The 13,382-nt window shown below is 40.3% G+C and overlaps 1 protein-coding gene across 2 annotated transcripts in view; it reads right to left on the minus strand.

The window, feature by feature from the left end:
- Positions 1 to 13,382, minus strand: part of ypel1 (yippee-like 1) — a 31,437-nt gene that overhangs the window by 12,782 nt on the left and 5,273 nt on the right. For both annotated transcript variants that reach the window (XM_073467015.1, XM_073467014.1), the window contains exon 2: positions 9,686 to 9,970. In XM_073467015.1, coding sequence (XP_073323116.1) covers positions 9,686 to 9,802 — 117 coding nt within the window. In that variant the 5' untranslated portion in view covers positions 9,803 to 9,970. The remainder of the gene's footprint in view (positions 1 to 9,685; positions 9,971 to 13,382) is intronic.

Raw genomic sequence — 13,382 nt, forward strand, 5'->3', positions numbered from 1 at the left:
TAATAAAACATGAGCAAATGGGAGTGTGGTTACCAAGCTCGTTTTCTTAAGCTGCTGCAATTGCACTTGTTTTAAAACACTTGTTCCCAAGAAATGAATTCTACAAAGCAAATCTCAAAATCCCTGAATCCTCTTGACCACACGGGACTAAAGGGAACAATACCTCGCACAGAGCAATCCGCTCCTTCAGCCAAACACACAAAACACAAATCCACCCCGAGAGGCAAAATGCAACAACTGCAGAGAGTTCTCTGATGGTCTCACAGGCAGACAAACTGCATCTGATTTCACCAAAATCACGAGGAGGATTTTTCATTCCAGCCCTCAAAACGTGTGACACAATAAGACAACCCAAGTTGTGAAATACAGATTAACTTGAAGCTATTAACAAACCTGCTGAGGTCGACAGTTACCATCTGTCTCAACAGATGCCGACTGTGGTAGGTGAGGGTTCAACTTGTTAAACCCAAAAGCTCTATTTCAATTCAGTCTAGAGGTAAAGTATTTTGGAGGATTAAGCATCCGTTATTTACAATATTACATTATGTTCATCTAAAATACTGCTTGTACATCTCTCCACTTTTACATAAGTAATGTTACATGATGGGTAGCATTTAAGCTATTTCAAAGGCCTGATCACCGACATGTTATAAAGTATCACGTGGAAATATTTCTTGAGCGTTTTCACTTAAGCTTACTGATGTAAACAAACTTTTAACGTTATCAGAAAACAGTGTTTCTTGGATTTAGTTGTTGTCTTGTTACTGTCCCTTTATTAAAAGTTACATTTGAATCAGAAACATCCGGAAGCATGAATGGGATTGACGCAGCTGTACAGGTTATTGTAAGTTAAAAATAACAGCTCGCCGTGAAAGACGTTAATTGCTCCTAGTGACGAGGCCGACTACCCGAGCTTCTGAGTAGAGTGAAATGATGTCGAGAGGAATGAGACGTTACTCACATCTGATTGTCAGCCAACATATCAACCACGTTTTTAGCATTTTTGCATGCCAGCGTTAGCTAATTAGCACTAAATACGAAGTAAGGCTGAGGCTATTTGGCCATATTACAAAATATTGTGGACAACAAAATGTTTGCACCAAAATTCAACTTTAATCCATCCAATACTTCACTCTGGGCTGAAGTGGTGGACCAACTCACCAACACTGCCTTCCCTAAAGTCCCACTGCTAGTCTGGCCACTGCACAGTTTAATAAAATCTTGCTGACCCAGAATACACTTGTTTTAATTATGATATTAAAAGAGCGAGAGGGAGAACAGTAACAAATTGACTGTACATGTAAACCATCAGCATCTTGGCAAACTTCCAGGTGGGAAAAAAAAAACAAAAAAAACAAAAGACCAAAAAGAAACTGCGTCCGTTAATGGCGAGAAAAGAAAAGTGTGATCAATCCATTAGAGGGGTTTCCATCAGCCTGATGGGTGGGACCAAGCCAAGGTGCTGAATAAAACACTCAGCCTCCTCCTCAGTATTCAGGCTGCGTCGTCCCGCTCCGGGACCACGTTCACACTGCAGGCCTTCACGCTCTGCTCTCAACTGCTGCTCGCTCTGCTATCTGATATCAGGATGGTGCTCCTAACTGCTGTAGGATGTAACCCATATCTGATCAAAATGTGAACTGACAGCGATGTTGAAAAGATGCAGCGTGCTCAAGATGACAATAACAGATGTCAGATCTGATTTTGTGCCTGCACTTCCCGTTTCCAGCGTGTTTCGGGTGAAGGTGTTGACTGAAATAAAGCCAAGTCAGTGATTATGTTTTCATGTCACTCTGCCGTCTTCTTGGCCTTCATGCTAACTGAGCCTTATCCAGTTGACCGTTCGCTAACATCATAACTTAGGAGCTTCTTACAAAGAGTATGAATGCTGGTGTCTTTTATTAAGTCTTTAATAGTGATTATTTTTTGAGTGTTTGTCTCTGATGGTTTGCGCTAATGTAAGATGGCAGCTTTAGCATGCCTGGCTAACTAGCTTACAGTAATATTTAACTGTGTTATTCAAATGACTCTTACTTAATACAGGTTTTGTCAGAAAAATCCCCATTCACTGCACGGGAGCCAATATGTAATGTTATCAGAGGCTAACGTTAGCGGCTCTGTCCTGTAGACTTTCACACTCTCGCAACTCATCCCCTGAGGTAACATGACATATGCCAAATTCATCGGTTTCTTAGCCTTTTTACCCTCAGGGGTGCACAAACTACAGGTCGTGAACTTATTTTTAAAATACAAAAATGTGAAATTATTATCCATATTTTGCATCCCTATTGCTTTTTTTTTAAATGCATGAAACTGAATACCCATTTTTGCTAAAAATACTACAAATGTGGAGTGGTAAATCTGCCACCATTATCATCATTATAAACGGCACACGTGTCTTCCTTTGTGGCTTTCAAGCCAAAGAAGGCACATGCAGACTTGCTGCAGTGCGATTTTGATAATCGATTAACCACTTGAGTCATTTTTCAAGCAAAAATGACAAAATACTTCTTGTTTCAGCCTCTCTAGTGTGAGGATTTGCTTCTTTTCTGTGTTTCATTTCATTTCAAATGAAATACTTTGGGGTTTTGGAGTCTTGATCGGACAAAACAAGACATTTAAAGACGTCATCATGGGCTCCTTGTTTGTTAGTTTCTGAAATTTTCATAGACAAAACAATTCAGAAAGAAAATAATCAGCAAGTGAATTTAAAATGAAAGTTGCAGCCATAAGTATGTGTATCATTGCTGGCAGAAGTGTCCCAAGGCGGCACAGCCTCAATAACATCCAACATTAATTTTAATTTGTCAGGGAGTTTTACTGCAAAAAGAAAACTTCACTCCGCTCCAAGTGTGCAGCAATAAACCGACGTTTTTCAGAAGCTTCCCATATTTACCAGTTTAGTGGTTGAGGGCTGGAGGAGGAGGGGGGAGATATGGACACAGTGCCTGCCTCACTTCCTTCTGGCCCATGTGCTCAGGTTAATCCCCTCTCTCGAGCTGCTCCATCTGCATCTTTGCTCGCCGGCTGGCATGCCTCGAAGACTCGGAGCATAAGCTCGGGGAGGGGAAACAGTTTTTTATACCTGGCTCAGGAGATTTCCAGCACTCAAACTGCAACTGTGGTGAGAAATCTGCCAGAGCCTGCAGAGTTCTCCCAACACCTCTCTTTGTGTGTTGTTAGCATGGCTGGATTACTAGTTTCTGCCTTTCCTTCCCTTCTAAAGAAGCTGATATAGAAACGTGGTACTGAAGGACAGCACTTTACAAATTTTTTACAAAGGATGAAAATCAAACATGGACAGAGTGGCCCTTGGCAGCGTGTAGTGGAAAACACCAGACTATGGTGTCATCTTCTCCTAAGTAACATAATCAGCTTAGAAGGGTTGATGCTGAGGACTGGTGATGCTGCCCTGGACTACTGAACACACAAATGCTGAGGAGGTGTGGCAGAGCATAGAGAGCTTATTGATAGATCTGTGAGCAGTGTGATCTAAATCAAGATATTCATAAGAACAATTTTCAGATATCATAGGACAACATTATATGTGCACATACAGACCCTGTTCATCTAACTGTTTCCATTAGACATTCAAAAAGTACCGACTAAGTTATATTTATCCATTAGTCTGTTGAACAAACAGCTCTGCAGACAGATACAGAAGCATGATGTGCTGCAACATGTACACAGTGTCAAACCCCCAGGAGAGAGACAGACTTTCCGAGGAAGATCCCTTGGTTCAATCCAATTATTAACAAAGTGGATTGTTTGGAATAAATTAGGTCAATTGTCAAGAGTCGCCTTATGGCACTGTTCCAATAAACAAGGAACCAGGACCCAGTCAGCTCTCATCACCGCAGTGGTCTTTGACTTTTCACCTCTGACCTCTGAGATGAGAGGTCAGTTCAAAGCAGACACCATTGACTTGCAGTTTTTTGCTCAGAGGCAGGTAGATGCTTGCTGACAGAAGGATTTGAAGCCCTGAAGTTAAATCTTTTATGTCCAAATCATTGTGCTGCATTACCAATAAATCTATTTAAAAAAATACATGATGCTTTTTCGATATAGCACTACATGAGACCTAAAAAAAAATATGGATCTCTGTGTTCCATTAATATCTGAGTCCAAAGTGTCCAAACTGATTTGTTTATGTTTGGTGAAAAAGTCTGCATTTTAACGGCCAAACGCCTGCACAGCCGAGACACAATGAGACACAAGAGGGGAAGCCAACATTGCACAGAGGTGAGACATTTGCCAAAACATACTTTAAGGCCACCAGAGTCGATTACATAACAGTGAATCCTGAGGTAAAGAGACGGTTTCACTACAGCAGTGGTTTCCAGACTGGTGTGGAAGTTACAATAATGAATCACGGTGATGGTTGGATTTAGATGCTGTGTTTCGGTGCTACACTGCTAGCAAAGCATGGAGAGGTCTGTCACCAGCTCAGCTGAATCAGAACGTGATGCATTCTCGTGATTTGTTCACACCCTGAATAAGTGCCTCATTAAAGATTTGGCTTTTTCACTATTAAACACAAATACGAAGCGATTACAAATTAAAATGTGGACAAAACTTCACGTACTTGTTGCAATAGTGTTTTCACACTTGATCATAGCAAAAGGATGGTCATGCGTTTACGTGGGTGGATGTTGTTAATTATTCCAAAACATTTAGATAAATGAAGCAAATATCACATCCTCCACCTGAACTAAAACCACGACAAACATAGCCATCTCTAGCCAGATGCTAATAAACATGACCATATATGGGAATGTATGGTTTTAACCAGCCCACAGTGAAGCATTTCTCCTATCTCGACATGAATTCATGCTTATGGGCCACTACTCCGATGCAGCACTATTTCAGCACTTTGGGAACTCCCTGAGACGCGGCTGCCACTGTGCGGTAATAAATCTAATTCATTTGCTACTTCTGACGCTACTGGTTCTCCAGCATTCCTGCTCCAGCGTCAGTTCTGAGGAACCAATGCGAACAATGTGGCGTGACTCTAATATATAAAAAAACAACAACAAACATAACACCCTTTAACATTTTCAGCCTCTCCCACGGTGACCTCAGCACTGACGCCTGAGCTCGTGCATGTCATGCTCTCTTCTAACTGTTTGTCAATTACAAAGCGACAGTCAGCGCTTATGGAAATGTGAGTCAGACTGAAGAGGAATTAGTTCAGTGGTTGGGGGAGGGAAAGGCTTTGCATGTTATCAAGGTTAAGAAAAATGTGTTAAATGACCAATCATCAAATTATAAATAAATAAACAAATAAAACTACCATTTAAGAGCAGTTTAATGTTTAATGGCTCCAAAATCAAACCTACACTTTCTTTTGGATGACCTTTCTTTGCAAAAGCAAAACCATTTGACTTTTTTCGCAAATTCAAGCAGACAAGCGGAGCATCTGAGAGTGTCTGAGGCACACAGGTCATCAGTATCTGCAAGCAGACACATCCCAGCTCACTACGAACGCTTCCAGAAAAACCTCATTCACATTGACACTTTAGTAGCCGACCTGTAGTTGGTGCTTTGGCACGGGTTTACTTCTAGATTGTGTGTGGACTTCACTCTGCTGCATCACAGCCAGAAATTTGTAAAAGCATTCCCTTTATTCCCCAATACATATCCTTCTATTCATTCCAGGCCACGACGTGGAATCACAAGAAAGTAGAAATGGTGAGCTGAACTTCAAAACGCGCTCACCTGCAGTGATAACGCTCCGTGTTCCTGAAGAGTAAAACTGCGTCCAATAATTTACCGTTCAGTGTCGGCCTGCCTTCAGCACTTTGGTACCTCTTTCACATTTAATCAAACAGAAAGAGACACTTAATAGTGTAATCTATCTAAATACGTTACAGCTTCAATAAACCAAAATAATTAACCAAGACATTAATGAGGCAAAAGGAGCATTTCTAAACCCTAAAAACATCAGTTAATAATTGTGGGAACTGTGTTATACAAAGTTTCATTATTATGACTGGTGGTGTTTTCTTCCTCGTTGTACGTGGAGTCTCAAACCGGTGAACTTCCTGATTGCAAACAAGAGGATGTGAATCAAACAGGAAAGTGAAACAAAAGGAAAATATTAGCAGCCTTCATCGTGTGAAACTTCAACACTTTTAATCAAATGTCCCGTTTCTTCTTCAAATCTTCTTCTTTGTTTATTTGTTCTTGATTTTAATAATATTCAAGTCAATTTATTTTTTATTCATATTTCTCTTTTATCGTGTTTTATTCCTGCGCTTTAAATGAAGGATATTTGTATAACCCTCATCCTCTAAACTCCTTTCCATTTTTCTTATCTGCATCCAGTTAAAATTTGCTGCAGGAACAATTTAATTTCCCACACTGGAGCCAATAAAACCTCACTGCATCTAAAAACATTAATCATAAAAACAGTCACAGCCTTTGCTGTGTGACAGTAAATCCACAGATCTGACATGGCTCTAGGCAGGTTAAGTGAGGTGCAGATGAATGAGGATAGTCCCTCTCTTTAGCCAAAGGCACATCAGCGTGATTTACGACAGCCTTTAACAATTAAAACCCTGTGAAATCCTCGTTGTGCAGACTTCACAACTCCAAAATTACCATCTTGAGGCCTCTGATCCCACTGAAAGGAACAACACAGATTGGTGGTAGAGCTGTTTACCGAGCTCGTCTTCCTGCTTGCACTAACAAGCTGTGAGCTTCCAACTCTCCGAGCTGCAGGAGGCAAATGGATTTCGACATGGAGATGGCGAGTGCGCAGATTGATCATCCTTGCCATTTGAATAATCAGCTTAGCGCGTGGTGAGTGTGCAACGCACAGGGAGCACACTGTCACCATCTTTTTATAAACACATAAAGGTCATTGCTTGAGTCGCGACAACTGTGGTTCATCTGATAGTTTATAAACTTTACTCACTCTTCGCTCACCGGCTCCAAATGTCAGCGACTGTTTCGACAATGTGGACTTCAATACCCATAATTCCTGTTACAAATTGATGCCGTTGTGCTTCAGAGCAAAAGGAAACTGAGGATGTAACAATGCAACGTAGCTTGGCTGTGACGCCATTTTGGCATTGTGGCCACACGCTGTATTGCAACTTCCAGGAGCATCATGTGACGCACACTGGCCCAAAAAGCATTTGTCACATACATCGGTAAGTGAGCTGCGGTGTATATTACTCTTCCTGTTCACCGAATTTGATTTAGCAGACTGATACAACTGGAGCCAACAGGAAGTCAGTCTCTGGCACGCATGCTCTCAACTGGCTCGACTGGAGAAGGGTTAGGGTAATACATAGACATAATACAGCACAACGCCAATGAAAAAAAGTCTTCTTTACAAATAATTTTGCTCTAGAGACTCTTTGAGTGATAGGACATGATGTTTGAAGACTTTTTAATTCGGAGCTCAATGTCAACTGAGCAGTATTTCAACTTTGGCCTCAGAAAATCGTTTCTAGTACATCTTTGAGACATTTTCCTTGAGCATTGGTTTGAGAAGAACTCCTTTAAATTCAAGACCACACGTTCTGACACTTTGGATAATAATAATAATTTGGATTCATTTCAGGTCACAGTCTCACAGAGATGAGTTTCTATGACAACAGTCTGACACGTCTTATGTCTTGAAATCAGAAGGGTACAGACTCTCTTTTTAAAAAGTTCAGGCTCAGCAGGAGCACATCATCGGCCCAAATGATGATGATCAGTCAAAATACAAGGTAAAGTTTTAATTTGAAAATAATCTCTTAAAATTTTGACATTTTGACAGTTACTGTAAGTAAAAAGTTTACCACAGGTACACGTCAAAAACTACAAAGTACAACTTTAAACTGTATATGTCCCACATTTTTCAGACCTCGGCAGTATGGAGCATCTTGATGACTAGGAGGATACAGTGAGATCAAATATAGACTTCTCAGTGCAGGTCATTTCACCGAGTCTTGATTTTTCATCACATATTGTGAAACTAAGCCTCTGAGGTCTCAATGAGCCACAGTGGTGCTTTCAGTTTTACATTTTTTTAAATGCAACTCAAATACAGCAACAGCGACAAAAATAGCCACGGCAGTGACACTTTAAAGACTGACCAGCTCTTTTGTGCGCCACAGAAACGACTTCAGTAATAATGCCAGCAGTGGCTGTCATCTAAGCCTCTGAGAATTGATCAGGAGGAATAAAGTAAGAGCAAGAGCAGACAGGTACACAAGCTTTGGAGATGCAATAATGCAGGTGAGCATCAAATAAAATTACACTGCTGTCAAAACCAAGTGCCATCTGACGCAACTAATACCAGAGGACAACACTCAATCACTGCCGAGTCACATCCGAGTGAGAATTCAGTTTAGCTGAGTACATAGATTTATTCATTTCCAAATATTACAAAGACAAATTTATCATCATGGCTCACAATGTCATCCAACAGATGATTAAAGAGACTAAGACAGACACTCTGATGTCCAGTCGGAGAATTTATCAATGTGGGATGTGATTAATAAAAGATGGGATAAATGACAAAATCATAAAACTGAACTTTGTGCTAACTTGACAAACTCAAGTGCTAAATGTCTGCTTCTCGGTCTGTTCCGACAAGTACCACATAACGTAAAAACACACTCAGAGAAAACTATCAGCCAACTCCAATCAGCCCTTAAGCCACTTTTAGGTTATTGTTTTGGTTTCACAGCATCATTTAGTTGTTTTTAAAGCTCTAATACACCCACTGTATGCTACCTACCCAGCACCAATGACAAAAACACAACGTTATTGACTACCTGGTGAACAAAGTGAAGAGTTTGACAGCTAAAGATCCAGATATTATTTTTAGGAAGTGGTGGAGACCACACCAGAGCTCAAACATTCACATGAATCTCTGCTGCATGTGTTAAAAGGCAAGGCTGACACAGTGACTTTTATAAAGCCCTCATCATGCATCTCTTGGACCAATTCAAACCTTATGGCGGGCCAACTTTGGCCCACGGGCCCCGCATTGGGCAGCTTTGAGCCAGATAGCTTGGTTGCCAACAAGGCATTAAGTTCACGCAGGGTGTTCAAAAGACATATTTGTCCTATTGACTCATGTTTAACGACTACAGAGGTAAAAAATGTAGGCCTTGAAGACAGTTTGATCACATCAAGTTCAAGGGATTTTCAAGGACTTTCCAGGACACATTCCATCAACTTGAAGGTCCCAACATTTTGAAACAGCACATTTTGAAACACAGATCGAGGTTAATTACTGTTGCAACACTGAGAATTTATATAATGAGAACTAGCGGGCTTTACAGAAGCTCAGAGACAGCAATTAAAAAGAGGGAGAGGCTTGAATGTGTGAAAACCTCTCACAAATGATTGTAGCAGTTACACTGAAATTAAATGATTTCTCCATGAGAGGATATTTTATATCATTATTAAATTGGTCTACTCTACAGTTGATGTTCAGTTCAGTTCAGTTCAGTTATCGTTTACATTTATGTACTGTTTTTCTCCAGCTGACCTTCAGGATGGCACCAAATATAGCTGAAGGGAGATTTGTAGCACAGCTGCAAAGCTCCCTGTAGCCTTTTTAATGTATATAAATATAGACAGGCCAATTGAATGTCACGTGAAAAGCTGCAGGGAGGTTTAAATGAAGGACGGGGAGAACTGGTTGAGTAGTGAACTCATGTGGAGCAAGTTGTACCTTTGAGATGAGCTCGTCGTGGTTGGCCAGGTGTGCCCGGCAGTGGATGCAACTGTAGGTGCGGTGGCAGGATGGCAGGTAAGCCTGGAAGGTCTTTGACTTGGTCATCTTCACCATGTCAGTTGGGCAGGGCTCTTCGCTGGTGTCAGGGCTGGCACTGGAAGAGTTGCAGCTCTGCTGGACTTGCTGACAGAAGAAACACTGGAAGATGCAAGCAAAAGCCGTCGTTGTTGTGGAGTGGGTGTGTGGCACGCTCCACACAGACACCACAGGAGAAAATCAAACCTGCGGGGGGATAAGAAGAGATGTGGTGAGAGACACGTTCCATACTTCTATTTTTAGAGCTCATGATCTTGATTGCATTGCCAATATAAGCACAGCTCATTTGCTCAAGCAATCATTTGATTACAATAATCTATTATGTGATTACAATCGCATGTTGTTGACTACCAACATGGCTGCACGGTGATGTAACTTAATATTATGACACATCTAACAAGCCCTTGTTCATGTGAAACCACATAATATAATTTACTTGCTCAAGAACGATTTCATTATTCATGGTTTATGACAGGACAGGTCCTCGTTTGTTCTGTCCCGCTGGACCATTAGATGCAGGATGATAGTTCTGTGGCTGTGAGATAAAAGTTTGGCGTTATTGTTTGTTTGCCTGTCAGGAATTACACATTATATCTATCAAATGGAAAAGTTTTATACTTATGTTGGTACACAACTATTACTGCAATACATTTTAAGAGGAAATATAGGAGATACTACATATTGCGCCGTTTTTGCAGTAATTAAATGTTCTTTTTAATTTACCTTGGTGAACGTAAGCTACTGTGGTGCTAATTGGCTAATCATCGTCTCAAGACTGATGTTGAAAGATGATTCTGGTTCAATTTGGGCCTGATTTGTGTAGTCTTGGCTATTATTTCTATTCATCATGATTCCAACGATGACCGCTAAAATCTGGAAATATGGTGACATCGCTACAACAAAGTCAGAAGTTGTGTCAGGCAAGAAACATGACTGTTTAGACAATCAGACAGGTTGTAAACAAGCCCCCCCCCTTGTAGTAAAACTGCACAACAGTGTTGTCATAAATATCTACATAAACACTTGAAACACTTTCTCTCACTCTCCACACACACACACACACGCACGCACGCACGCACACACACGCCTTGCTATAGTCATCTTTTAATAAAAAGCTTCAATACAATCCAGTATCGGTACAACACTAGTGCACACAACTACAGTAAGTACAGTAGGTCAGAGCTGTCAGAGAACCAGGAAGTCAGTCTGTAAACTTTAACGGATGCTTACGTCAGATAGTTAGTTCTACTGTTTGCCTTTATTTCCCTTCAAACATAAGTTTGGCTAACCTCTGGGTTTGTTTACAATATGTCGGATCACTTGACTGCTTGTGTTTCTTGCCCCGCTGGACTTCGTTTTATGATGTTAACTTGTTCCCGGATCTCAGCCATTACTTTGGCAAGTTAAAAAAATCATCATGACCAATAAAGAACGACAGCCAAACCTACAGAACCATCCCCAGTTTAATAAACTGGGATTATACTTTAAAAGTAAAACAAACAGACAAACAAACAAAAAAAGTTAAGGCAAAAAAAGACAACAAAAAAACAACAACATATTTAGATAAACTTTTATGAAGCACTAAAAAAACCGCTGAATAAAAGCTTCGTCATGCTCTCATGATGTTCTGAGATGAATTCAGCATGCCTGCAGGAGATCCATCTCTACAGACAACAAACGCATACCAGTTCAGTTCATACGCAGGACGGACTAGAATAGCCGATGAGACAATGCAGCCAAGACACAATGAATGTGTGACCTTTGAAAAAAGGGAATCAGATGGACAAGCACATCTCTGCAGGTGAACAACAATGTCAGATATTCACTAGAATGTACTGCTGACTGAATGTCAGGCAAGAATTTGGATTTTAATAAGTTCTTATTTAACTGAATTTCCTCAAAAGACCTCAGACAACAATAAATCTACCTGCATTCATCTTGTCAAACAGACCAATTGTGCTTTATTTTACCCATTACTACTTCAATAATGACTTTTCTCTCCTTCTTTGTACGCTGCTGCCGTGGTCTCCATGCTGCACGCTGCCTTTTATGACTCTTTTATTTATCTCGTCTATTGAATTTATCACTGTTATCTGTTTTGTTTGTGTGTTTGTGTCTGTGGTTTATAGTGAGTGGGAACTAAAAGGCTCAGCTGTCATAGGAAATATTTTACACAAGTGATGTTCCTGTAAACATCTCTGTCTGTGTTCAGAGGCGATGGTCCATCACCATCTTTAAATGGACGCTGAGGTTTGAGGTCACAGCGGTTTCTTCATTGAATTGGCCTCTTGATATTTACTTTTTTTTTTTGTTACTGTAACTTTTGATTTTTTTTTTTTCACTTCTATGCGGAAGTTAAGTTGAATTTGATTTCACCAGTGCTGCAGGCAGTGATGGAAGGTAGCTATGGTAAGTATTGTACTTATATATGTGGATGATGTTTTACTCCCTCTTTGATAGTTTGTTAGTTCTAATTCATTTGTTTTATTAACTTCATTCTTATCATTTTTATGCACCACCGGCATTTCTCTCAATTAAAACGGTTTATGTTTGTATTGCTTGTCAGTCATCTGTAAAGCACTTTGAATTTCTTTGTTTTAAAGTAAAGATTCATGGTTGATGGATAAAATGTTTGATCTCTTTGGTTTCTACGGAGCCCCTCTAGGGTCATATGGTAGAAAAAAAACTAGATGTGGAAATCTATGTGAAGGGATTTGTAAACCATGCTAACTGATTCACAATCCAACAGGTCATTAATAAGAACTTTTCCTCCCACTTTCGAATAAAAAGTGACAGCCCTAATGTCTTAGCTAGCAGGCCTGCAGACTTGTGTAAATCAGTTGCTAGGGAACATCTGTAGTGCTGTCCAATCAGGAGCAATCAACTATGCAAACAGGAAATCAATGTAGCATCACCGCAGGAAGAGCGCCCGGCACTGAAGTCAAACCGTGTAATTACACTTGTCACTTGACGCACTGTGGCCCAAAAGACTTTTTTCCATAAGCTTACACTGTGAAACTCATTTCACTGTCAGTCCAATAAAATGTGGGGAAGTTGTATTTCATCCCCATTCAACTCAGTTTGCCGCTAAACTGGAAATTAGCCACCCCGTCAACAGAAGTCTCTAGTGTGCACAATCTATGGTCCCCACAACACTGAAGATCCGAGTATTTTCATAGTGGAAGTGGAAGATTTTCTGGCTTCAGAACGGCAGCAGCTTTCATAGGAGTGAACGGGGCTTCCACCTCCAACATTGTGTCCAGATTTAATGTCCTCGAGCATCACAAGCTAGCATACTTTCAAAAATGAAAAGTTTCAGAAGTGAAAGGGTATATCTTTTGTAAATATAGGCATAATTTGTTATATTTATTTATGTGTGCTCACATGGAGAAACGTGTTTCAGATCTATTATCATTCATTCAGTTTAGAATGAGGAGGATGTATCTGATTATGCCCACTAAACTGACCTCTCATTTAGTCAAATATTACTGCTGGAATGTTTTGTAATTTGAGGCATGTTGTGTTGTTTTTGTGTTAATTCAAAATCTCTTATTAAACAGCATTTATCAAGTTTCAGGTCCGATATGTTGACAATATT

The sequence above is a fragment of the Pagrus major genome, chromosome 5, assembly GCF_040436345.1.
Source record: "Pagrus major chromosome 5, Pma_NU_1.0".
Taxonomy (NCBI): domain Eukaryota; kingdom Metazoa; phylum Chordata; class Actinopteri; order Spariformes; family Sparidae; genus Pagrus; species Pagrus major.